The sequence below is a fragment of the Sciurus carolinensis genome, chromosome 15, assembly GCF_902686445.1.
Source record: "Sciurus carolinensis chromosome 15, mSciCar1.2, whole genome shotgun sequence".
NCBI classification, from domain to species: domain Eukaryota; kingdom Metazoa; phylum Chordata; class Mammalia; order Rodentia; family Sciuridae; genus Sciurus; species Sciurus carolinensis.
In genome coordinates this window covers 32575424-32602666 of record NC_062227.1, presented here as the reverse complement: position 1 = coordinate 32602666, position 27243 = coordinate 32575424, and the positions used below count along the sequence as shown (strand labels likewise).

At 45.7% G+C, this 27243-nt stretch overlaps 1 protein-coding gene across 4 annotated transcripts in view; it reads right to left on the bottom strand.

The window, feature by feature from the left end:
• The window catches only part of Gata6 (GATA binding protein 6), a 29797-nt gene extending 4839 nt beyond the window's left edge, over positions 1–24958 (bottom strand). The window contains exons 1-7 of one of the 4 annotated variants that reach the window (XM_047526526.1): positions 24697–24958; positions 22165–23330; positions 17458–17624; positions 13914–14039; positions 12823–12910; positions 12625–12728; positions 859–943 (exon numbers count right to left, since the gene is read on the bottom strand). In XM_047526526.1, coding sequence (XP_047382482.1) covers positions 899–943; positions 12625–12728; positions 12823–12910; positions 13914–14039; positions 17458–17624; positions 22165–23293 — 1659 coding nt within the window. In that variant the 5' untranslated portion in view covers positions 23294–23330; positions 24697–24958 and the 3' untranslated portion in view covers positions 859–898. Of the gene's footprint in view, positions 1–858; positions 944–8860; positions 10577–12624; positions 12729–12822; positions 12911–13913; positions 14040–17457; positions 17625–22164; positions 23331–24034; positions 24316–24696 lie in introns of those variants that run through there. The other 3 variants (XM_047526525.1, XM_047526522.1, XM_047526523.1) reach the window with 3 other exon arrangements.
• Between the last annotated feature and the right edge of the window lie 2285 nt (positions 24959–27243).

Sequence of the window (27243 nt, the reverse complement as noted above, 5' to 3'; positions counted from 1 at the left end):
GTTTAAACATTGCTTAACCATGTAATTTCACTTATGGAAATGCATTATAAGGAAATCATTCAAAAGAAAGGCGAGGCTGCAAAGAGAAAGCCATCCACTGCCAGGTATTTCTGGTAGTAGAAACCATAGACACAAACTAATGTCTAGTAATATGGGAACAATTTGGAAAAGCAGGGTATACTCTCTCAATGAACTATTATGCAATTATTAAAAATAAGATCATGGAGCAAGATGGAAAAAATTCAATCATAGAACGTTAAGTGAAAAACAGCAGGATTTGAATTCTTTGTCTCATGCACAAGCATGAAGTATTACGAGGGAATACAAAAGCAGCAGGGGACAGGATAACTGGAGGGCCAAGTCTACTGGCCATACATACCTTATCTTGAAGGGTTTTGTTTTTTTGTACCAGGGATTGTACCCTTCACATGCTTAACCACTGAGCCACATCCCCAGTTCTTTTTATTTTCTTTATTCTTAGACAGGGTCTCACTAAATCACTTGGGGCTTTGCTAAATTGCTGAGGCTGGCCTCAAGTTGGCAATCCTCCTACCTCAGCCTCCCAACTTACTGGGATTATAGGCATGTGCCACCACACACAGCTAACACATGGAATTTCAAGGAAGATGAGATGTTATTAGTACCAGAAATATGCACAAGCACTTAAGAGTCAAGCCAGCCTGGGCAGGGTCATAAACTATTTGAAAAACTAGGGAGGAATCAGAGTGAGGGCACTAACAGAGGGAGGGGGGCCGGAAGCTGCCCTAGGAGCCCTGACATCGTCCTGGCATAGGCTGGGAAATGGGTAGGCATGCACACAGGAAACACAGCACCCACGTCAAAACACTGAAAGCCTACCTCCGTGCTTCAGAGGAACATGGGGTGAGAACTGGTCTACCTAACTGCAGCTACTCTCCTGAAGAAACCCGGCTCTCGTCATATCCTGGAGCCAGTACACACACACACACACGAACACACACACACACAAACACACACACAAACACACACACACACACACGAGTAAAAAAGAAAGGATGAATTTCAGTTGGTCAGTGTTTTCCCACATCTAATTAAACCCTTCAAAGGACTTCAGATCACAGACATCTCAACATAGCAAAAGCAGACACTTTACAAGCCTAATCCAACCTAAACAAACGTTCCTGAACCAAAGTAGAGAAGAGCTCTTCGGAATGCCCAGCAGCTGAACCATCCTTCCTCCCATGGTTGTGCAGGCAGCTCGGGCCGGGCAGAGGTCCTTGCTCCCTCCCCGATCAAAGTGCAATATGAGGGTGGAGCAGAAATCTGTTCTGTGTTTCCATTCACAGCTTATCTGCCCTCCACCCTCCCACAGACAACTGAAAATGGAGGCACTTCCTGTTGAAAGAATGTGTTATCAGCACCAGACCCAGCCGGGGCTCAGCACTGCACGCAGGCCAGGGTAGGTGGGAGACAGGCAGCACCACTGGGCTGGAAAACACACTCCCAAAGGAAGAAATGGCTCCAGGGAGAACCTGGGCTGCTGTAGATTGGGAAAATATGCACTAGCCTGTGGGGCAGGCACAGTTATCTGAGATCACCCAGATTTCTCTCCTGCAAGACTAAGCCTTGACTGATTGTGGACACTTCTCTGAAAAGCAGACTTCTGATTTGATACATGTTGTCAAATGTCTAGCAAAACTTGCTGGTTCCTAGCAGGCTACCCAGGAATATTATGCCCTGTCTTTTACTTGACATCACATCTCCCTGAAAGGTAGACTCGAGTCAGCCTTGATGGGGATCCATAGAGACAGCGTTGGAAAGGAAACCCATCAGAGAAAAAGGAACCTGTAGGCCCACTTTTCTTTTTTATGGGCATATCCTTTCCAGAAGGATAAAGTGGGTTCTCCAGCTTGTGTGCAGGTGAGTGTGTGGTCATTCCCAGAGCTAAAACCTGCCTCCAGAGCTCCAAGCAGGCTGTCTGCTGCTATGGCCTCCCATCAGCCCTTCTTACACGCTATCTAAGTGAGTTTGGGTTCTAGCTCTTTTCCGTTTTCCCTTCCTGGTGCTGGCGATCAAGCCCAGGGCCTTGTGCATGCTGGGTGAAGCACTCTTCCACTGAGCTACACCCACAGCCCACAGCTCTTTCTTGGGGGAGGGGAAGTCAGTTGTCCCTGACTGCCAAACAAAGCTCCTCTGCTTTTGTAACCTCTAGGTTAGCCTCCCGTGGAGCTGCCTTCCTCAAAATAAAAGCTTCATGTGAATTCCAGACACTTTCATGGAAATCTTCACTTCCACTACCAAAAATGGGCTCCTTTCAGTGTACACGGGGACGGGGGAAGACAGGTCCAGACACAGAAGTGACCAGATAATAGTTTAGGACACGTGAACGATATGGGGACATGGATCCTGTCTCCAGGAGGACATGTGAAAATCTTCAATCACAACAAAATCCTCGAATCCTCCCATTACAGTTTAATAAAGCAAGAGAACTTGAGCACCTTCTCAAGCAAAAGAATCTGTCACCTTCAGCTGATGACCTAACTCAGTTGCATTATGTTTGTGTAATTTAGCAGATTCCTTACTGGGGATTTCTCTGGCTGCCCCTCTACCCATGTTTTATCCACACCACAGGATGGATGGTGCCTCTTTTCAAGGAGGAAGGCACAATGCTTTGCCCACTAGCCGTTCTGAGCAAAGGAGCAGAGTGTTTTACGCACGTGTGCACACTCAAACAGCAAGCGTGGTGAGGCAGTGTCACATGCCTGTAATCCCAGGGGCCTGGGAGGCTGAGACAGGAGGATCACAAGCTCCAAGTCAGGCTCAGCAACTTAGAGAGGCCCTAAGCAATTAGTGAGACTATGACTCTAAATGAAATATTTTTAAAAAGGGCTAAGGAAGCCAGGCACGGTGACGCACGCCCGTGATCCCAGCAGCTCAGGAGGCGAGGCAGGAGGATCACGAGTTCAGCACCAGCCTCAGCAATGGCAAGGTGCTAAGCAACTCGATGAGACTCTGTCTCTAAATAAAATACAAAATAGGGCCGGGGGATGTGGCTCAGTGGTCGAGTGCCCCTGAGTTCAATCCCCAGTACCAAAAAAAAAAAAAAAAAAAAAGGACTGGAGATGCTAGATTCCTTCGGCACTTTATAGCTACCATCCTCAAGATAAAAAGCTACATATGAATTCCAGCAAAGGGGCAACATTTTCATGGTAATCTTCCACTATAAAATGAGGCTCATTTCAGATTGGATGGGGGAAATTAGGTCCAGTGGTTAAGTACCCCTGGGGTCAATCCCCAGTACCAAAATAAACCCAGCAAGCATGAGGGGCGAAGGCGGCACTCCAAGTTTACCAGTACGCTGCAATTATCAGCAAAATGCTGATGTGCAAATACAGACGGCCAGGGGGAGGGTTTGTCCCATGACGCCAGTCAATGGGTGCACTAAAGGAAAGGCTTGTCTTCTGAAATGACCAGAAGGGAGTACTGTATTTTAGTCCTCCGATAAAGTGGTCCAGAATCCTGAGGCAACCTGGTGAATTATGAGCTTAACTTTTATAACAAAGCTGGCTTTTCATCTTTCCACCACAATGACAGAAAGCACACCACGGTCAGAGGACCAAGGAGCGCTCACAATGCACTTTCACCACGGAAAGCAGAGGAAGAGTACCAAGTATCAGAAGGAGTGAAGAACTGCTGCCATCCAAGAAATAAAGAGCTTTAAAATATGGTTCCTTCTTAACACAGTAACTCTACATCTCTAAATTTCCCCTTTCGGCTTCACAAAACCTTGGCAGTCTGCTATCATGACACAGATAGAGCTGGCGCTAACTCCTGGCTGCCTGAATCTGTTTCATTTCAGCTGCTAATCCACAAACCCCCAGAATGAACTTAGACCACAGACAGGCCTCACTACAAATCAAGCAACTAAATTTACCGAGAGCTTTAAACATAAAGTCTTTGTGTTTAACAATAAAAGAAAAATAAGATTCTGGAGCATGTGCCTCAGCTCTGGTAAAACCCTGCCAGGCCAACAACCCAGCAGACAGCATAACCCAAGCCACTCATGATCAGGGAAACATCAGCAGTCACTCACCTGTGGTTCCGTTTACTCAACAGGACACGGATATCAATGCCTTGTTGTCTATCTGCTCAAATGGTTCTTAAAATCTGAGGTTAACAAAATAAACTTCTGGTGCCCGTTCTCCAAAATTCTGAGTACTAGACCTCTATAAAGTCCAATATGGTAAGTAGCTGAACTACCGTGCTGTCTATTGACAACACCTGTCCTTGGAGGTGCCTTTCTAAATTACTGACATTTCAGAGAAAATTAACAGGTAGCTCTAAACGTGAAGAGAGCTACCAGATTGTGTTTAATTCATATCCATTAGATCTTCATATTGCTAGTAACTCTTTTGGCAGACACCCATGAAATGCATAATAAATTACTTTGGTTCCAGTAAGGGAATTCATTTTCTTCGAAGATTCATTTAGCAATAACATTTCAGAGCATCCTAAGCCAGATTTCTTAAATTTGGTCATGTTTTCCCGTAACATTATTTCATGTTTTGTGACAATTTTGTATATTTTTACAGAGGCAAGAAAAAAGTACCAAAAAAAAAAAAAAATCTGTAATTTGCAAAGAAAAGCATATCAGAGATGAGGCCAAGTGAAAAGGCAAATAACTTCCGCCTGCGCTTACTCCTTACCTAGTATTCTGACTTCCAGAGTGTAATAATGAGTCACTTATTAAATAAACCATAGCTCTGTGTTACATCTGGGGAGCATACACATTATATTACAAACTAAAGAGCAATATCGTTTCACTGTTCCTAACATATGTACCAAGCCATTAGATAGTAATGTGGTACAATGTATTTTCTTACTATTTCTTACCATTCCCATCTTTACATGTGCAGGCACGTGTGCACACACACATGCATGTGCATGCACACACACACACACACACACACACAACAGGGAAATCCAAAAAAAGCCTCAAGATCAAAATGAAAGTATGCCCGCTATGCGCACCGAAGCATTCCTTGCTGGGGTGACGTGTGACTTTCACGTGAAGGCCAATGTGTTCAAACAGGAATGTGAGTTATTAGAAGGGGCTGTGAATGGAAAGAGAAAGGGAGCCTGGCACATGGGGAGCATGGAGATAAAATGCCAACAAAATATTTATGTTCATGGTTTGTAGCATGTGGCAAGTGGGATATTAATAACTGTGATGACTGGTCAACTCCCTGGGAGGGGTAACAGCCCTGGACCGGGACTGGGAGGCAGGAGACGTCCGTTCCAGTCCCGGCTTCAACACGGGCTTGTTCTGTGACCTGTGGAGTCACTCGGGATCCTGGTTTATAAATGAGGCAATCATAATACCTAACCGCAACTCTCTCAGACCCTTGTCAGAGATTAATGATTTTTTAACTCTTTTTTTATTCATCTAGAAAAGAGTGTTTTGGACTATAAAATTCTGGGGGGGAAAAAATGGGCACTTGACTATTAAGGAATGTTTGTTTCATGATTTCACAAAAACTAAATGCAGGCCATTTGAACATTCTGAAAAGTTTCAAAACTTCACACTCACTAGGTCTGAATTTAAATCACATCACTAGGAGGATGTTATTATTGCAATCTGAATTTTAAAAGAACCTTGTTATAACCACATGAGGTACATTGACAACAGAATTTTTACTGTTTAATGATGCTAAATTTCACTAATAATAAACAGTATTTTCCACCTATTATCTACCTGCCATATTCTTAGTTTTACAAGATATTTTATTTCTAAGTATAATATTGATAAGAAAATTTGACATACTTGGTCATGTTTTCTCACCAACTTTTGTGGGAGGATATTTGATCCTGAAGTTAGCAATCAAAATTAGTCAAATTTCTTTAGGAAAACATTATATCTTCTCTCTAAAGATTTCAAAGAGATGCACCAATATCACATTAATCTATATGTTCTAATGGTAACAGCACTAACTCTGTATCAGCCCGATCTGGGTTCAAATGGAAGCCCTGCCTCTTAATTTGACTATAAGTCCTCAGGCCTGATCGGTCCCTTCTGTGTCTCACTCAGAAGTAAGGTTAAAAGAGAGAAAATGCACCTAAGACACCTAACACATAAAAGGCACTTGATAGAAACTAGGTTCCCATCTCTCTAGGCCCACTATCTCATAAGTAAGAAAGTCAGTGATAAAATACAAGACTAATCCATGAGTGCTCCAAAGACTCTTGCAGAATATAAGGATAAAGCTGGCCTGTCCTGTGGTGGTGGCACGTGCCTGTAATCCCAGTGGCTTGGAAGGCTGAGGCAGGAGGATGGAGAGTTCAAAGCCAGGCCCAGCAACTTAGTGAGGCCCTAAGCAACTTAATGAGACCCTGTCTCTAAATAAAATGTAAAAAAAGGGGTGGGGATGTGGCTCAGTGGTTAAGAACCTCTGAATTCAATTCCCTGCAGGGCTGGGAAAGTATTTCATTGGTAAAGCCTAGCATGTGTAAGTCCCCAGATTCAATTCCCTAGCACTGCAAAAAAACAAAAAGTGAAGCAGTCATTTTCTGCCCTAGCCCAGGCAAGGCAACTCACACTGTCAGAACAACCTAAGTCCTTCATGAACTACCTTTCAGGTCTTAGGAAATATTATCTTGTGACCAACCATAATGCCATGGTAAAGCCAGAATGATCCCAATACTTGAGAAAGAAAGTGGAATAGAAATCTGCTAAGAAAAAAAATTCTCCCCTAACTGAAAGAACTTTGATTACTAATTGAATTTTTCAAGAAGAAATGAATAGTAAGCTATAGGACCCAAGTGGATATTTTCCAATTTCTGCCACAGGATGCAAATGTTCATACAGAAAATAAAATCTATTAAGAAATTTTCATAATTAGCCCACAAAGTGCCTAAGCTTTCTTCCGAAGACCTTACAAAGCACCTGTAATCCCAAGAAGAAGCACAAAAGTGAGGAAACCTACTTCCTCGCACCAACACACCAGGCCTCGGGTTTCCATTAGGAGCAGTAACCCAGGCAATCTGCCCATGGACAGAAACACTGTGTGAGGTCAGTGCACATAATCAGCTCTGGGGAAGTATATTTCTCCACTGACGTGAGAAGGAAAACCTGCTTGTGAAAGAGACAAGCAAGAGCTTACTAGCACTGTTTAGGTCATTATCAAAATACTCCCCATTAAACCGGACACAGAGGCACACACCTTTGTAATCCCAGTAACTCAGGAGGCTGAGGCAGGAGGATGGCAAATTAAAGATTAGCTCTAGCAACTTAGTGAGACCTTATCTCAAAATAAAAAATAAAAAGGGGGCTGTAGCTCAGTGGCAGAGCACCCCTGGGCACAATTAAGAATATTTTCATTGTTGGATTCCAACAGGCAGAAAAAGCATTTATCACCAAAGCAGGGGTTAGATAAGCCCATCAACTTGAAATGAACACTTTGGGTTCTGCTTTCAGGAGACCTAAATGGATTTGAAATATTTTCATATGTCTCCTTTCCACCAGTTTCACTGAGCAGCCTCATGTCCTGCATTTGACTTCTTACACCCCACATTCCAGCCACGCTGAACCCACATCCTTTAGTACCATGGATTCCTACACAGTTCTGTGCTGCATACTCTATCCCCACTTTTCCCTACACAAATCCACCCAGCAATTCAAACACCCTCTACTCCTGTTAAGGCACTTCAACCTCTGAAATCAAGGGCCAGGGATGTGGCTCAGAGATAGAGCACTTGCCTAACATACGTGAGGCTCTAGGTTCAATCCCCGGCACTGGTGGGGGAAACACTCCACAATCAGAATTCACGGCCAGTCTCTGCCAGTACTTCAGCATATCCAAATCTGACCAGCAGTAAGATCTGTCTATATCTGCCCCCGCCCATGAACAACCCCAGGACAACCCCAGGCATGGGACCCTGTTTCCTCAATTGTGAACAGTGCCTCCCAGTCAGACTCACACCTGTAATCGGGCCATTCGGGAGCCTGAGGAAGGAGGATGGAAAGTTCAAGGCCAGTCTCAGCAATGTGGTGAGGTCCTAAACGAGTCAGTGAGATCCTGTCTCACAATAAAATATTTAAAGTACTAGGGATGTGGCTCAGTGTCTGAGTGTCCCTGGGTTCAATTCTTGGTACCCTTCCCCTCAAAAAGTGCCTCCCATAGAGCAATGCTTAGTAACTACAAGCAAAGGCTAGTCACATAGTTTGCATCTCCAAACTTAATTCAGCATCACACATTATGATGACTTCAATTATATTTGCAGTTTTAACACAAACCGGAGTAGGGTTTATTTTAAGTATTTATAGAAACAATTTTTAGGCAAAGTATGTTCAATTACTTCTTATTCTGATATTAAGTCTTAGTGATACTATTATCCCCAAATTAATCCCTCCTGTCCCAAAGGAAATGAACAAAGATATTTTTATCTAGAAAATTTGGGAGTACCAGGTGCAATAGTATACTCTTATAAATCCTAGCTATTTGGGAGGCTGATGCAGAAGGAACACAAGTTCAAGGCCAGCCTTAGTAACTTAGAGACACCCTGTCTCAAAATAAAAAAATTAAGAGGGTTGGGGAGGTTGCTCAGTGGTATAATGCCTCAGGATTCAATCCCCAGTACCTAAAAAAAGGGGGTGGGTAGGGAAGACTGAGCTATAAAGTTTGCATAAAATATCCTCCAGTTTTAGAGTTTTAAGTCATAGAGGGATGAGAAAACTTATGGGATGCTTATTAAATCTCATTTGAGAATAGCTAAAATAGAACATGTTATCAAGTTTTTCTCCTAAATAACAATAACAAAAAAAACCTATAAAATATAACTCAGCCAACAAAGGAATTCAAAAAACTTTAATATTCTTACACTCCGTAGTGAACCAATGCCACAGAAAAGCTGATGTCTATATATATCAATTAAATGGTTTTCAGTAAACCCAGATGAATAAGAAAATTTTTAGCCTGAAGATTTTTTTTCACAAAAATCATCCCACCAACCATTTATCAAAAAATTAAGTTTAACACATTTAAGGAACAAAAACGGCAATATTTTAATGCCAAGCTACATAGCAGTGAGTCTTCCTGATCTCAAACAGAAAATAAGCTGCTCTCTCTCTCTCTCTACCTCCAACCCATACACGCCACACATGCACAGCCTACAACAAAGAGAAACTGAGTCAATGTGACCAGGTCACCGATCAGGTGACTCATCTGAAGGAATGTCTCCTTTTCTCCCAAGCAGAGGGCTTACTGAAGCACGAATCGGCAACAAGTACATAAAGCCAAGACACGAAAATCAGTGGAAGAAATAGAGTCAAAGACAAGCAAAAATGATTTGGCACTTCAATGTTTTCCTGAAAGAACGTCATGTGCCAGGAATCCTGCCTACACCTCCTGCCCTGCTCCTCCCACGGCCCGCGGCACACTGCAGCAGACGATCAGAACAGCTTCCCTCCAGGACACTCAGCTTCTGGGGCCCCTTTCACCTGGGCCAATGGAACCCAGGTACCTGTGCCCACACGTTAAGTGGACCACAGGCAAGAAGCCTACTGGGAAGGCCAACTAGGGATCTCCTGCAACTGGTTTCTCAAAGTGGGGGTTTACATGAACACAGGGTTTGATGTGGGCCTCTGGAATCCTTCCTTCAACTTCCTTACGGTAACTCAGTCATTTAGGAAAGGCCATCCTGTTGCCATGTACTTTCTTCAGTGCAGAGATGCGTGGCCCCTGATCCCCCTCTTCTATGGACAGTGTGCCTGAGATTGTCTTTGTTTGCAGCTCCGTAGACCCATAAAACTGAGGCATCCGCGCTACTATTTCTACCACGTCAGGCACACAGAGCACAGGAAGTCGGTGGGAAGGATCCATTATCTTGGAGGCTTAACCCTTGAGCCAATGAAGGCGCTATGTAATACGCTCACTTTCTAAACACCACATGCGACCTTGCTGTAGGGATCTGTGATTTTCCTTACCTATAGCTCGTTACAAAATTTTATAGGTGACCAGTCAAACCCAGCTGCCCTTCAACATCAGAGACTGTGACTGTGACACACCTTTGTCATCATGGTCCTTAAAAAAAAATGTTGCTGTCAACAGCTCACAGGTGACTCTTCCAACACATTCTTCCTTCACAGCTACTGAGCTGCCATGCCGGCCACACCACAAAGGCCCAGCCCATGAGGAGAAGGCACTGGAAAGTGCTAAGGGGGCCACCAACAGGCACACTCAGGCATTCTGGCAAAACCACTCCACCCACCATAATTATTCATAGAGGAGGACAGTTTCCAAATGAAGCCAGCAGATGGGCATCTGCCAAATAGATGCCCAGTCAAGTCAGGTAGTGACCTGGAGACATTCACGATGAGGTGGCCATCAGAGGAGAACCTGCAAGCCCAGGTGCCAGCCCTGTGCCCTCTGAATGAAGAGAGGAGACCAGGGGCATGGGCGGGTGGGAGGGCAACCCACCCCTGCCCTGGGAAATACTGCCACGAATTTCTGCAGCCCAGCTTCATCTTCAGGACCTGCCCCCTGCCTGCAGCCTACACCAACCACCGCTGGCTTCCAGGGTCCCATGGAGGCTGCCTGGGCTGTGGGAGGAATGGAGAGAGCAGTAAAAGACCCTATGTGAAACTACTCTCCAACTCCCCCAACCTTAAAAACCCAACTGCTTTGCTTCTAGGAGGTCTCTAGCAGGGAGCTAATCTTTCATCTGAAGGGCACCGACCCTCAAGCCACCTCTAGGAGTTCATTCAGTCCCAGATCAGAGTCCTGGACACCAACAGGACTGGGCTCCTTTTGGTGCCTTTCACCCTCCTTTCCCTGCCTTCTCAGTCTCCTTTCCCTGAGGGCAACTGATTGAACTTGCTCAAAGCCAGTTTTGAAATTCTGCATCACAAAACCACAAGAGCAAACCTGACTCCACCTACAAAGTCATCCTGAACCCAAAGACCATTTGGTCAAATATCTCTATTTCTTTGCCACTTATCATTCAAATTAGGCTCTTTCTATACTTAAAGGGGATTTGGAGCTGGCAGACAGGACACAGACACTGAGGCCAAAAACCCAGCCTCCCTCAATGCCCTAGAAACACCATTTTGCCTCATTTAGTTGTTCAGTTATCTCTAAGGATTAAATAAGTTTGACCTTTTAGTTGCCAACAAGTAACATTCTATTTACCACTTTAGATCCTCAAAGTGAACTCTAACCCTCCTGCTAAAAAAACTACATAAGGGTCCACCTTTATAAAGTCTAGAGAGGTTCTTTTAACATGTCTATGACAAAAAGTATTTTTCCCCTTGTGAAACTAATTAGACATTTGATTTCATTAAAGAAAAAGCTCAAAAGAATTTGTGTTGGTGGACAAAAAGAAATAGCGAATATAATTTTAAGCCTAGTTTTAATATTTCATTTTAAATATTTAATTTTGGTTGTTCAAGTCAGCTAAAAAGAGTGGATGAGGGAAGAGGTCCGTGAGTAAATGCCCCGGGGGGGTGGGGGGCAGCACTTTCAATTTCACCTGGGGCGTCCAAGCCCCACCCCTAGAGACTTAAGTTTCAAAAAATCCAGGGCAGGGCCCAGGAATCTGTAGCATTTTAAAGTACCCAAACAATTCTGGGGAAAAACTAAAGGTAGAAAACAATTACTAAGTAAATAAAGGATTAAAACAGCAGTAGTTAGTCCTAAACTAATCTTAGCATAAACCTAGGGCACATTTTAAAGTCCTGCCAAGGGCTGGGAATGTAGCTCCGAGCGAGAGCACTTCCCTAGTAAGCACAGGGCCCTGGGTTCATTCCTGAGATCACAAAAAGTAAAAGAAATAAAGTTCTGCTTGTCTGGGTTCTTAGCCTGGACTTCACTGAGGTCGCGGGTGAAGCCAGGTGTTTTTGTTTTTGTTGTTGTTGTTGTTGTTTTGTTTTCAGGTGAATCTGGGAAACAATAAGGTAGGACAATGCTCTTTACGTATAGGTAACAGTTTTGATCATAGCTCCACAGAAACTAACTCTAGGATCTTCACCAAAGACCCCCACGGTCTCCGAGCCTGGGGAAAACCTCATCATTCCCAGGTTTGTCTGTGACTGAAATAAGCCTGGGTGCAACGAAGGCAGCAAGGTCTCCCAGCAAGAAGGTTGAGTGAGGTAACCAGTGAATGTAGCAGCCCAGAACACACTAGAAAGTTTCACTTTGGATAGATAAGAAAGAAAAGGAAAGCCGGAGTTGACATAGTAAGCAAAAGCAACTTCAACGTCACGGGGCCGGGGCTGGGATCTGTGGAACTAGAGACCTGGCAGTTTTCCTGATCTGTATTAGAAATACACCTACGTAGCAATTCTGACTTACAAAAAGAAAAAAACCTGGAAATAAACACAATTTAAAGCTCTTCAAAACTTCTTGCTTTTCTTTGGGTTAATTTAACCATAAAAAAATGATAGAGATCTTAATTAAGAGGTTTGTAAAGTACTTAAGTTTGCCATTTTGTTGACATTTAAATGTAACTTCCTCTAAAAACTATTCTTAGGTATCAACTAACTAAACTGTTGGTTTAGGTTATTGTACTGCCAGATAAGATAAAGTTTGAGATAATTTACTAGAGAGCAACCCACAAAGTTGAAGGAGTCTATTCTGTTTTAACACTTACCCCTGAGGCTGTTGGTTGTGTTGGAGGGGAAGTATTTTTGCTGCAATCGTCTGAGTTAGAAGAGGTTGAAGTCGGAGTCATAGGAACAGAATTATTGCTATTACCTAGAAGAGTCAAAATGAACTTTATAAATATACATATATCTACTGTTACAGTGGGCAAATACTTTACAATCAAATGGCATTTTATTATATTTACCAGAGCAAGTCTTTGACTTATTTATGTTTTTAGGTTTTCGTTTCCTGGTTTGAATTCCCTCTTTTTTCATAGCAAGTGGTCGAGGCACCTAAAAAATTTTCACATAGGCCTTAATAAGTATTATATCAAAGGAAAACCAAACTAAACACCCGACATTGTTACTACGAGCCTTCATTTAAAAGAACTTGGCATAAACTTCAATCCACTTTTGTATATACTCCATATATTCCAAGTACACAAAGACTACACTTTCCCCATCAAATGCAGAGATTCCTTCAGAGAAAAGGGGGTTAGAGGACTAAAGGATGAACCTCACTGAGGTGGCTCAGTGGCAGAGTGCTTGCCTACATCCTGGTACAAGTTTAATCCCTAGGGGTGGGGGTGGGGGATATACCAAGGAGAAATTATTTCAACTTAATGATTACTGTTTGAAGTAACTTTAATTATACAGTAAATATTTATTGGGTAAGTGTTTTTATTTAAAAGAGATCATGTACTCTTCCTCCTACAATGTAAGTTATTTTTGTTTATAAGATTGAGGTGTCCGTAATATTTTGTGTAGTCCTTTAAAATAAAGTATAGTCTTTCTAACCAAAACCATCAAGTGTACCCTTCCTTTGTACAAATGTCTCTGAATGCATTCAAAAAATAAAAAAGATACAAACTAAATACCATGCACTTCTCATTAGTTTCCTTGCTTGTGTTATCAACTCTTAAAATCCATGTTTCCCATTTTCTTTTTCTGTTTGTTTGGTGTTTACTGCAGTGCTGAGGATCGAGCCCAGTGCCTCATACATGCTAGGCAAGCTCTCTATCACTGAGCTACAACCCAGTCCCCCATGTTTCACATTTTCATATTTCTAAAATTGGAATGTCTTACAAAGAGTGTTTATGATTGTTTAATTGGCAGCAATTTGTTTCTTTCTGGTACATAAGATAACAGTTCATATTATAATTGAAAGCATCTTAGATTCAGTAAGGTACATCTATCTACATATTTGTACCTTTCATTTGCTGATTAGGTTTTGTAATGGAAACTGTACAAAGCAGACTAAATGTGTATATACTCGTGAGTAGAATAAAGGGCGCACCCCATGGAGTTTCATGTAGAGTCCACAAGCGTTACACACAGGTTCACCCTCAGCGTTTCTGCGCCATAAGGTGGTGGTTGTGGTGTGACAGTTGGCACAGGACAGTCCAAGCCGCCGTGACGAAGGCTAAAAAAGAACATAAGAACGTAAGTGGAAATCCATACATGATGCTGAGGAATTTTAAGTGTAATGTGTGTCCCATATATATACACCAAGGTACCCCATCCACCTTCAATAGGCATGTTCCTAATTTATTAATGAATAGCCACAATGACATTTATAAATGAAATATCCCTTGAGAAAAAAAATTTGAAGTGTAATTAGGTTGAGTTCCCTGGACCAAGAAACTAAGTTTGTACAGTGTGCTGGATTCCATACCCTCGATTCCATACCGGTCTATCGTGGTAGATTCTAGAACAACTGGAAAGCAGTCACACTAGGGAACCAATTACTCTGTGCAAAGCTCTCATCAGCATCACAGAGAGTTTCAACAGTAGTTGCTTCACCAAGAATTATTTTCCACTTACTGCTGTTATTTTTAAAGGGAAATTAGAAGATTTTCTAAAAGTTGGCAAATAAGAGTTATATTCCGAAATGTGCCAAAAGTAACAATACCACTGGACATTAAGGTGAGAGTCGTCCCAACCCCTATCCATGAAGTCATGCTCTATTGTCACAGGTCTGAGACATCAGTCATGAAAGACAATCATAAAGCATCTAAATGTACTAATGGCTTTGGGTAGTGTTCTTCTGAAAAACAGAGACAACCAAATCAATTTTTCAGTCATGTGTAGGGGAATCAACTAGAAACTTTAGAAAGGCCTATATATACATGAACCGAAGCAGATCTTAGCAAAAAGTCTAAAATGTTTGGAAAGAAATATGTTCCATTTCCTCAAAATTACTATGAATGAATTATAAAGAAGAATTTAAACTAGTATAATCTCCTCCCCAGAATGGCAAAACATAAGATTTGTTTTTAAAATTACCAAATTTAAATTGCCTTCAAAACTTGTTTTAAATTACTATTAAAGCTTAACAAGATTGGGGAGTTAATGATACTGATTAAAAGAAGAAATTACAAAGAATGGACAACAAAAATATTAACTGAACATGTATCAAATATTCCCAGATTAGAGGACAGAGATTTCCAAGCTCTTTGCTGGAAAATTTAAATGATGAAATTCAATTTAGCATTTACATTTTTATATCCTGTTGTATTACTTTAGTAACATTCTTCACAGTGTTAACAATTAGCACTGATAGCACTGACTTCTTAAAATATGGTTGAAATGATCGTGTTTGGCTGATAGGAAAACTATTTGGGGAACTGCTTTGCTTAAACGTTGAGAACATTAACTAAACCCTACACATCAAAGCTTCTTTATGGCTAAAAGAAAACCATTTTCTAGGCAAGCACTATTTTTTTTTCTCCATAAATGTGAATCAGTAAACGAGGAATGGCAAGATTCATTTTACAAACAGGCCATTTATGATAGTTTCCAGTGGAATTTGGAGCCACTGTGAAGCAAACTTGTTATCAGAATTTGCCATTATAACAAAGAACTTTATGACTGTCAACTGCAGATCATAAGTGAAGCCAGTCCTCATAAACATGTGAAATGAAGGTGAATGGGTTATAAAAGTTCCTTGTAACAAGTGATCTCAGTTATATTCCTCACTGACAAGGAATTCAAGTTACACCATAAATCTCTTATTTTGCAATGTATTGCAAGTTCAAATTCACAGTGATTGGTTCTGTACTGCTGGCTAAACAAACTTGGGTTCAACATTCTGTTTCTGAGAATGAAGTCAGATCCATCAAAACTATATATAAGAAGCCCATAAGGAGAACTAATTGATAATGACACACCCTACAATTGGTATCATTTATAACTCATTTACAAAGTATACAGGCTGACCTTGGTTACCATCAAGACACCTGCCACAAAGAAAGAAAACTAATTGATTCAGAAATGTTAAAAATGGTCTTCTTGCTGGGAACAGGTATTTTTACTGGTAAGTGTGCAAAAATAAATAGCAATATCCTAAATAGGAATGTCACTAGATCAAATTTATACTTCAACTAGAACTTAAATGGCTAATGTTAACACAAGGTTTTTGCTCAAACTTGAGAAAACGTTACCTTTCAGAGCTCAATTTGTACTTAGCTCAATGTGGTTTTACAGAATTAATAATAGTTTCACTGTTAATGCACTGTCTAATATATGAAAACAAGGAACTTCCTTGGAATATTTTCCAGGGACTACTTTTTAAGTAGGATGTATACAAGAAAAATAACCTTAGAGAGTCGCACACTGAAAAGGACCCCTTAAGATTATAAGCTGTGGGAGGTTGTAACAAGTTTAAGGTACATACACTCATTAAATTAATGTGGGCCACTTTATTTTAAATGCATTAAAAACAAACAACCATAAAACTAATTACTTCTCTTTAAGGTGTCAGACTTACATTGTGATGCAATTTCACTCTAATCTATTTAACACAAACAACATGTGTAGCATTTGTTCTGCTAATTAGAGTATAACAATTAAATAAATTACTGGGATACTTAAGATGTCTGACATCTAACTGTAAAATATTTTACTTTTGAAAGGCATTTAAACTATTCAGTATTTGGACTAAACAAATGTTAGCCTTACAGTGGGGTTCGTGGAAGATTTATTTTCTCTAATTACTACAGTGATACCCTTTCCTAATAAGCACACCTAACGACAATGCAGATTAATGCCTGAAGAAAATCAGAATCGTCATACTTTAAAAGATGCTAAAATGTGGTCGAAGTGGTGAAAATCCTTAATTTGAGAAGAACATATACATTCCACATTTTCTCAAGTACTATGTGGTTTTCTGAACAGCTACATTTCAAAATAACCAAGGATAGGGTAAATCAATTTTTACTAGACTCCAGAGCAATCCAAAAGACATCAAGCACCTAGAAGGATAAACTTTTCTCCCGGGATGAGCCGCAGAAGGGTCCAGAGTAGAAAGAACAAAGTAAAGGGGGCTCAGAGCGCGTCGTGAGGAGGAGAGGGATGCGGGTGTGTTTCTGTCACATTTTATTGGCGGAGCGAAATGTTATAAGAGGGCCTGATTTCCCAAGAATAAAATCCAAACCAGACCAAAGAATATACAGCGAAAGCAAGCCTCTTTCGCCTGGCCTGGGTAGGTCTCCCCCGTTTTCCTCCCGCTAAGTTCTACCATTCCCAATGTCTTGTATACCCTTCGGGAATTAATTTGGTGCCTTGGCAACTCGGTCTAGAGATAAGTAAATATATTTTGCATTTTAAAAAACCTGCAGCACCTTCCTTTTTTGCCATTTAGGAATGTCATTCCCGATGGGCAAACTAGGAAAGGCTGTCCTGTCTTCCCTGGCGCAGCTTCGGGGTGACCTCCGCGGGGGCGCCGGCTGGCGAGCGCTGGAGGCCCGGGAGTGAATACGGTGCGGCCGGGACCCTGCGCTTGGCTCTGACCGCGGCGGCCGCACCTGTCCCAGCGGGGAGCGCCCGGGGGTCACACTCACCACGCGCTTCTGTGGCTTGATGAGGGGCCGGCTGAGGCCGTTCATCTTGCTGTAGAGGCCGCAGGCGTTGCACAGATAGTGGCCGGTGCCGTCCCGCCGCCACAGCGGCGTCTGGATGGAGCCGCAGTTCACGCACTCGCGGCTTTCGGGCAGGTCCTCCAGCAGGTCTGCGTCAAGAGCCGGACAAGAAGCAGGGTGAGGCCGCGCGGAGCCCGCGCCTCCCCGCCAGCACCCGAAGGACCCCCAGGACCCCACGTCTAGCGCTGGAGGCGCGCTGCCGCGATCCCCGCCCGCGCCCTTGGGGATCCCGCTTTTCCCCTTGGCTGCGAAGCCGAGAACTTGATTTGTCGCTATTGATCTGCTGACCCTTTGTCCCATACTTGTGTACACTCTGGGTGCCCCCCCAAAACACCCCCGGAACGTCACTGGCAGTGCCAGAGTCTGAGATGACCTGTGGGGAGGTCAGCCTGACCCCTACTCACAGTCTGTCCCCAAGCTTTTTAAAACTGAAATTCATCATAATTACAATATCCCGCTTGCCAAACCAAGCAAGCCGCACAAGGTTAGCACTGACTACTGACCCTGCTTCAACCCATAAATGCCCCAGGACACGCTGCCTTGCTTATATTTATCAATTAATTTTTATTTCAAAGTATTTTCTAAATCTACCACCTCTTCTTCCTCATGCCTTTTCCCCCAATAAAAAATAGACAAGTTAAATTAGAATTACTGTTCTGAAAACATTTACCTCAATAAGAAAATTAATCAGGTCTTCCCCAAGGGGGAAAAATCCCTAACATAAAATTTCATTTACTTGCCACAAAGATCAAACGCTAAAATATTTTGATTTCCATCTGAAAATTTTTTTACAAAAGGTTGATACTTGACTGGCTGGGAAATTAAGAACTTCTCAGCGACAAATAAAACCCCTCCTTTTTTTCTACGCTAAAATTTTAATTTTGCAATCTATCTTAAGTGTGGTTATTTTACATTATTTAATCATTTGGTTAATTTTTGGAATTCACAACTACCCTAAATCTGCTGATTAAAAACAAATCTGAATTACGGGTAAATGGTTGTAACATTTATTACTTCCCTTTGAGAAGGTTAAATATGAAATAATAAATATCCTCTAAAATGAGATAAGGATTTACTAAATATACTTTTTAAAAAATGTTTCCTACTGTTTAGGGCTCTTTATGTTATAGACGGTATAAATGTTCTAATTTCGCATTCTCGAAGGAGTATTTCTGAATCACTCTTTAAAGTAAATAAACATTACACTTGAGGTTTTATTTGAAGATGAAGTGTGCTAGCAAACCTTTCTCTTCCTTCTCATTCCCCTGAAGCTGATAGTTTCTTTCTACCACTGATTGTGTGGTAAAGACATTTGAGTATAACTTTAGCATTAAAATGCTTTAATCCATTAGTAATATTTGCCCTACAAAACAAGTGTCCTTCCTCGTTAAGTTATTTCTTAGCTTTAAACTAGCATCCTACACCAGCCGAGTTCAAAGTTGTCGTGGGGATACTGCAACTTACAACACACATCACAAAGATTTATTCTTCTCCGCCCTAAAAGCCACTATTGACTACGGTAATCAGTAAAATGCTCAGGACTTCAAGGACGCTGAAGTTAAACAAGGTATTTGTCTTTGTTGTTGACTTTAAAATGTTACCTATCAGAGTCCTTCTCCATAGAAGAGTGGGGCATTCCCTGGAAAACCCAGCTAGGTGCCTGGCCTCCCTCCCCTCTGCTGGGAACAATAAAGACAGACTCCATGGAAAAGAGCGTATGAACTCCCCAGGTAGAACTCTTTAGTCATCTTAAACCCCAAGACAAAATTTAAAGTCCATTTTGGATAAATAAAATCTAGGAAATTTGCTTTTTAAAAATTAAATGAAATTTCTCTCTTTCCTTCCCTTTCTACCTCTCTCACACACCAACCAGGCAGCTGGACTTTTCTAACTCTAAAATGGGTGGGGGGCACTGCTAAAATTTTTCTGGAAACTTGTGTCCACTCTCCTGAGATGGCTGTTTGGGATGCTCTTGGGAAGTGACAGACTCCATCACCCAGCAAATGGAGCACAGTTAGAACCAGGAAATGAGGGACTGTGAACACTCTGAACTCATCCCAGAATGAGACCAACCCATCCACCACCAATCAGGGAGAGGTGCAGGGAGTGTAGGTTTCCAAAAGCCTCTAAACTGTACAGGTTGATAAAGCTCAGGTTTTAGCCCCAATGTTTGCTCAAATCAATTAAAAATAGTCTACCTCCAAAAATAGTTTGTTTTAAAAAAAAATCAAAGAGAAGAAACAGGAAATCTGGATAGAAGCTGGCATTAGAACACCTGTGAGGACAAGCAAATTAGGGTCACGCACCCTGTCACCCCGATACTGACTTGGTCCCCATTGCTTCCTACTTTCTTAGAAGACTGCAAACTGGGTGTTTCCAAATCCCTGCAACCTTTTTTTTTTTTTTTTTTACATTCTGTCTGCAGATTTTTTTATAGTATCAAGCCCAGAAGGAGTAAAAATTAGGAAAATAGAATAAGTTTAAAACAAAAGAAACCTCTAACTTGCCTGCAACCACATCATATTCTAAAATGATTTTTCAAACAGAACCAAGTTATTGTCAACATCTGAAGAATGGGGTTCTCTCTCTCTCTCTCTCTCTCTCTCTCTCTCTCTGACATACTGGAAGCCTGGGGGGGAAAGGAATCTGAAGAACAAGGTAAGATAGATTTTCAGGATCCAGCTCAAACTACAGCTACCCCTTCCCCAGCACACTGTTTCAGAATCTCCGCAGGACCCCAGATTGAAAAAAGCTTCACACCCTAACCACCAGTTCCTTCCCATTCTTTGAAGATCCCTTACACCCAGTCTCTCTGTTCCTGGGAGCCAAACATGGGTTCCTATTTGGAAAGAAGGGTGACAGTCCTGGGCTCTCTCAAGTCCTAACGCAACAGGGCAAACCTCAACAGAGTCCTCTGGCCCTGCTCGTCATACTGTTGGTAAAGGCGGTTTCTAGGGCCATCTTTGCAGGATTGGAAAGAAGTTAGAGATCAGTCCTTGGAAGAAGTGAAAAAGGGTGGGCTGGAGGTGTAATTCAGTGGTACAGCACTTGCCTAGCACGTGCCAGGCTCTGGGTTAACCCCAGTATCCCACAAATTAATTAACATGAAAAGTCTTTTTTTTTTTTTTTTTTTTTTTTTTTTTTAAGGCTGGGGTGTGCTTTAGAGATAGAGTGCTTTGTGAGGCCATGGGTTCAAACTCCAGCACCACAAAAGAGAGAAGCACTTATTAAAGTCTTGCCCTGTCCCTAATGTTATATTGGGGAGCTGGTCTAATCTCTTCTTTCACTTTACGGCCGCTAGCATTTCCAGTATGTTTTCTGATCACAAGATGGGCAATACCCCCTTTTACCTAATTAGAGTCCCTAAAAGTCCTCCATGCCCCTAAATGGAACATGGAGGCTCCTAGGAGAAGTCCAAACTTGGGGCACAAAAGAAAACCCAGATAGGACAGTTTGGACTGATAGGCCTCAGGATTGCCACTTCTGTGCCCGAGTTCTCCCCACAACTCCCCCTCAAACAAACAGTACAAGTTCTGCTATTCCTTAGAAACAACAGGCGAAATACAAAAGACCTGTGAAAGCACCAAGAATGCAGAATGCTCAGGCTGAGAAAAGCAATCGAACAATCTGACTCCCACCTTCCCCTGCTAGAGTAGAACCACTTTCCACAATGAGATATTTCGCAGTATTTGACAATTTTGTTTTCCCACTTCACCCTAAAATGGTCCCCAGACACGGGAATGAGAGTATGAATGGGACTGGAAACTGCAGAATGGTGGGTTAAACTCTAAAGGAAGAATGAGGTAGGTGGCCCTGCTCCTGGATCCCTGGAAACCAGCCTGGCCACATGGAAGCCCCACACCCCCACCCAACCAAACACCTATCCACCAGCTGTCTCTCAGGATAAAGTCACAAGGCTGACCAGTCTAGGTGTCCTCTCATCTTTTTCCTCTATCACTTGAGGAGGTAGGAATGACCACTGAATCCCCAGGTCCTAGGTCCTTAACTCTCCTGAAACTTATTTAAATACCATCTCACAGCCTAGTCCCATAGTGCAGGCCTGTAATCCCAGCCACTCAGGAGGCTTAGGCAGCAGGGTGGCCAAGTTTGAGGCCAGCCTCAGCAACTCAGCAATGTTATTTTAAAATATTTTTAAGAGGGTTAGGGTTGTAGCTTAGTGGTAAAGAACCCCTGGATTCAATCCCCACTCCCAATAGGAAAACTTTCCACGTGAATGCGTGTACATAAGTATGTGTGTATTTGGGAAGAGAATAAATTCCCCCAAACTTACTCCAGAATGGAATTTTACTATTCCATTTATCCACACTGGGGTATGTGGTAGAGCTCAAGGCAAGGCTCTGTCAGTTCCCTCCCAACCTCATCTTTTCCCAATTGCCCACCAAGTCAGTCAATATCCATCAAGGCTCCCCAACTTCTCCAAGGCCCTGTGGTAGATGTGCAATTTGGCCTCTTTCCTGAAAAGAAACCGGGACAGTCCGCACAATAAAACCACCAGTCTCTGGTCATTCTGCCACAGGTCTGCAAATCCATTCTGGGGCCTGTCAAGTAGCTGCTCCAGACCCCCTTGTGCCTCGGACACGCACCCCCACACTGCGGCGCGACCCTTACCTGCGCTGGGGCCCCGAGGCACCGGGAGCGGAGCTCCGGCGCGGCTCTGTAGGCTGTGCAGCACCGGAGTCTCGAAGGGTCCAGCCGGCCAGGCAGGCGTCAGTGGCGCGCCCATGTAAGGCGAGTAAGGACTCGGGTGGTGGTGGTGGTGATGGTGGTACGTCCCGTTCAGTGGCCGCGCCGCCGACAGCGAGCTGTACTGGTGCTCCCGGCCGCCCATGGCCGCCAGGCTGCCCCCGCCGCCGCCGCTCACGCTGCCCGGGCCCCCGCTGCCCGCCGCAGTGTAGCCCCCAGGCTCCCGCGCTGCGCCGTTGGCCATGGGAGGGCTCGGCGAGTAGGGGAAGCGCGCCGAGGCGTGTGCCGAGGTGGAGCCGGCGCTGCCAGGCCCCGCGGCCCCACCGCCAGCCCCGCCGCCTCCGCTGCCGTACGGGGGACTGTCGGCTGAGGCCTGGGGCCAGCCAGGGTGCGCCCCCGCGCCGCCCGCGTGGTTGGAAGGCCCGCTGCCCGCCCCTTGCAGGTATGGCAAGCCAGGCAGCATGGAACCCACGCGGGTGGTGGGCACGTAGACCGGGGAACTGGCCGCCGCCGCAGCTGCAGCTGCTGCGGCTGCAGAATGTACGAAGCCCCCGGGCGCGCCGTCATAAGCGGCCGGTCCCTGGCTGGAGAGGGCGGCGAGGGTCTGGTACATCTCCTCGGGCTGCTCTGGTGCAAAGGGGCTCAGCTTGGCGCCCCGGCTGGACCACAGCAACTTGCTGGCGGTCGCGGCCTGGTCGAGGTCAGTGAAGAGCAACAGGTCCTCCCAGCTCGATAAGGCACTCCCGGGGCCAGTGACCCCGGGCGCCGAAGGTCCGTGGGGAGCCCCGAAGGGATGCGAGGCGTAGGGGCTGAGCAGCAACGAGCGGGCCGGGGGTCCCGCCACCGCCTGCGTGTCTAGTTGTGGAGTCCTGCAGTTGCTGGCGCCGCCGGGGCCACGATCCCCGCCCCGGGAGCAGGAGGACGAGGACGAGGAAGAGATGGGGGAAGGCGGCGTGGAAAGCTCCCGCGATGGAAAGGCCCCGGAGTCGCCCGCGTCCGCAGCAGCTGCCCCAAAGCGCTTCGGCAGACACCAGCCGCCGTCAGTCAAGGCCATCCACGGTCCGGCGCTGCTCCAAGCTAGATTTTAGCTCCTGAGGCGGGGTTGGGAGGGCAGGGACGGGAACAGAGATAAAAAAGGGCTTACTAAATGTTCAGGCTGTGCCCCACCTTACCTCCACTCCCTCTTCTAGCTCACGAGACTCTTCAAAGGTCTCCTTTCTACCCAGTGCCCTGGCGTCGAGTAGGGAGCGGAGAATGGAGCCTGCGCAGCAACCACGGGTCCTCCAAGGACCAAAATACCCTCCTTCTTTCACCCGCACGGCTTTGGTCCCCTCGCCCTCCCCGCCCACCCTCTCTGCAGCATCCTTCCTCCGCACGCGCGCCAGATCCTAGGAGTGACGACCAAACTGGCCGAGGTTTTCCTTCCGCCCCAGAGCGGCTCCCTCCAGGCTGATGACACACAAAAGAACAGTAGCCCTGCGTGTCGGCGTTGTCTCATCCCGCCTCCCTGGGGGTGCCCTTGTCCGAGAATGCCTCACTGTGCGGGTTCTCCATGTGGAAATCGCTAGCGCAAGGAAGGCAACCTGCTCCCGAAAACGAAACCGCCGCTTTTCCCCAGAGCTTCCCGAACCGTGCCGACCAGACCCAACACAAGCCCCAGAGAAATGCTACTCAGCCTAGGGAAACTGGGGTGCCAGGGCAGGGATGGCAGTCCAGGATCTTCCCCGCAGGAGTAGTAAGGAAAGCGTGAGGGGCAGGAATCTCACGCTCCCAGGCGTCCCCACGGACCGCACACCTTAGCCACAGCCCGCGTCTGCAGCCACCAGCGCTCGCTCTCACGCCGGTCGGGCCACCCCGGCCCACCCCGTTGGTTATCCCCAACCGGGGAAAGGCCAGACCGTTCCGGAATCGGACGTAGCGGGGTGGAGCAGAAAGCAGAGAAAAGGAGGGGGAAACGCAAGGGAGGGGGCGGGAGACCGCCCCAGAGCCGAGGCCACCCCAAAGGGGAGAGCAGGAAGAATGACAGGGAGACATGGAGGGGGTGGGGAAGGAAGCAAAAAGCAGCCGGACGGCCTCCTCGAGGCTGCTTTTCCAAATCGCTTCGGTTCATCAGAGATAACCACACTAAAATTATAATGCCCACACACAGACCCGGGCAAGATAGCAAGAAAGAAGTTTCTCTACCAGCCTGACTACCGGCTCCCGCCCCTTTGCACTGAGATAAGTCGGAGATAAGGCTGCGCGCAGATAAGCACTTAGGGGAGAGGAAAAGACACCAGAAGTTGGTCCGTGGTGTCCCGGGAACCTGGGAGCCGCTGCAGCCCTTCCAGAAAGGAGGAGGGAGACACCCTCGGAGCCGACCGCGGGCAGGAGAGGGCCAGAGGCCAAGGGGCCCGCGACTGGTAGGGGAGGAAGGGAGGAAAGTAGGGAGACAAGCGAAGGAGGAAGCAGCCGAACCTCGGGCGAGCGCTGAGCATGGAGAACGGCCGCGGCGGAGGGTGCTCCCGGGCGCTGAGAGAGGCCGAGGGCGCCGGCGGGAGAGCGCGAGTCCGGGGTCTGCGCGGCGCTGCTGGTGAATAAAAAGGAGAGAGGAGGCGCCTCTTACTGCTCTGCCGGAAAACTGCAGCCTGCGCTCCTGATTGGACTCACCGAGCCCTAAACAAACAGCGCTCGCCGAAGGGTGCCAGGCTGTGGGTCGGAACTGCGCTCTGGGAGCAGCTGGGCGCGGAGGTGAAGAGGAGGAGGAGGAGGAGGAGGGATCGAGGGGAGGAGAGAAAAGAGGGTGGGGAGGGGAGGGGGAGGGGAGCGCGCCGCCCCGGCAGACAATAAGCGCCGCGCAGCCTGCGGGCGTGGGCTGAGTGGCTAGCACAGTCCCGGGAGTCGGGGAGATTCCACCCAGGGGGCGCCGAGCCTAGGGAGCCGGGGGAGGGGCGGAGGCGACAGAACGCCAGACCTGGCTGGCGACCCACACCCATCCAGCCACAGAGCACCCTCTCGCGCCCCCAGTTACACACACACACACACACACACACACACACACACACGCACACACCGGGGTAGGGGAGGGAACCTTGGCGCGGAGCTCTTGGCAGCGCACTGTCTCCAGCCGCCACCGCTGCGGGAGGGGCGCGCCAGCTCCTGGGTCAGCGCGCCCCCAAAATGAGCCGGGAAAGTGCTATGCTCCTCCGCTAGCCCTCCCACTCCTCCCTCTACGTTAAATAAGTTTTTGCTACGCAATTTGTGTGGAACTGACCTTAAACTTTCCCCGACCCTATTTCGGGATGCTAGGGCTCAGGTCGTGGTGGCCGTCGGGAATCCGGGCTCCTACGACATGGGAAAGAAGGGGCCCGGGTATCCACTCCCTACCTTTCCCCAGTTCTTAAAATATATACTAAATTCTTGGGAAGTCTCGGGAAGTTCAGGACGACATTCCCCAGTCAACCTTAGGGAACTTTTAACTCGATAAAGTACAGAAAGGTTAGCCTCTGCCGTGCGCAGGATGGAAAAGGGGTTCCCTTCCCGTCATATCCGAGGACGCTCTCTCCGTTTTGTTGTTGTGTTTACTCTGAGCTTTCTTTCCCTGGGCTTCAGGTAGGTCGCAATCAAGTCCTTGGAAAGGGGTGGGGGTGGTACCTTCCCTGGACACAGCACGAAATATTGGTTCCCCACCCATCCCCCCAACACACACCCCTTCTTCGCTCCCTCCAAAAGATTATCACAACTGTGTACAAACTGATACGGTCCTTAGCGGGCCAAGGGACTGGAAATGAACATCGCGGGGTTATCAGCACCGATCTGTCAGCAGTGAGTCGCGCGGCCGCAGGCTCGTCCGCGGCAGGAGCCGTGATATATGTCTCGCTCCCTTTCGCTCACAAAACGGATTTCTTCCGACAGGCGTGACCCCAGAAGGCTGCGGAGAGAGCATTTAACTAGGCAGAAGGAGTTGTCTTGTGTGATAGGATTTTTACACACACACCCCCGAGGTAAATCAAAGTAAATGATTTTCCAAAGGTCAGTCTCCCTGAAAGTGTTTGGTCTGTGTTTTTTTTGTTTTGTTTTGTTTTTTCATTTGGGGAAGGAAGAGGTACCTAATCAGAACTGAACAGGGGTAGATAGGTGCATTGTAAAATATGGTTTCGATTGATCGTGAGACCTGGTCGCGAAAGGTATGTTTCCTTGCAACATAACCGTGAGTGGTGAACCTGTGGATCCCTCGGGGGCGGGGGAGGGGAAAAGGGTTTGGTGGTGACGCGGGGCGGAGGCGGATTCTAGGAAGTTGGGGAGAATTCTCCTTTTTTTCATTCTTCGTTGTAAATTGTTGCTAAACACTTCTGAATTTTAAATTGCTACTGAGAAGGTCCATAAACCGTTCTCGTTCAATTTAGTCACTTTTATTACATTCCTCTTCGCCTCCCCCAATCACTGCGGTGGCTCCCAGTTTCAGCGTGGCCGCATTTCGGAGAGGCTGAAGGTAGAAAACTCTGGAATGGAGAGACGGGTGACTGGAGCAGGATCCAGGGGCTTTAAAGTTTAACCTGAGTTCGATCGAATGCAACTACCAGAGTAACGTTAGCCCGCGTTGCCCGGTCGCTCAATTCCCACCATGGCTTCAAATGTCTTGCATTTGGTTCTTTGCTGAGTTCCGACCAAATGTTGAAGTGGACTGTGTTTTGCAAAGTTCTCTTGCGAGCGGTTACATTAATGTTCTGGACATTTCTTTTTCTTTGTGTCCAACTGTTTTTGAAATGTTTCTCAGATTTACTATTAAAAGTATTTTTTTTAAGTCCATGCTTGCTAAAAATAAATGTTTTGGTTAGGTTTGCGTCCAGGCTGTGAATGGCCTCCAGGCCTGAGTCCCCGAGGAGATCAAGCCCTCGAGCCCTACCTATTCTATGTGTTCCTTTATATTTGCAAGTATGAGGGTATCGGTGTGGATTTCCTGGGAGATAGCTAACCCCCACTGTCCTGCCTTTCTCGCAGCTCCCCCCGCAGCTTTAGGAGGGC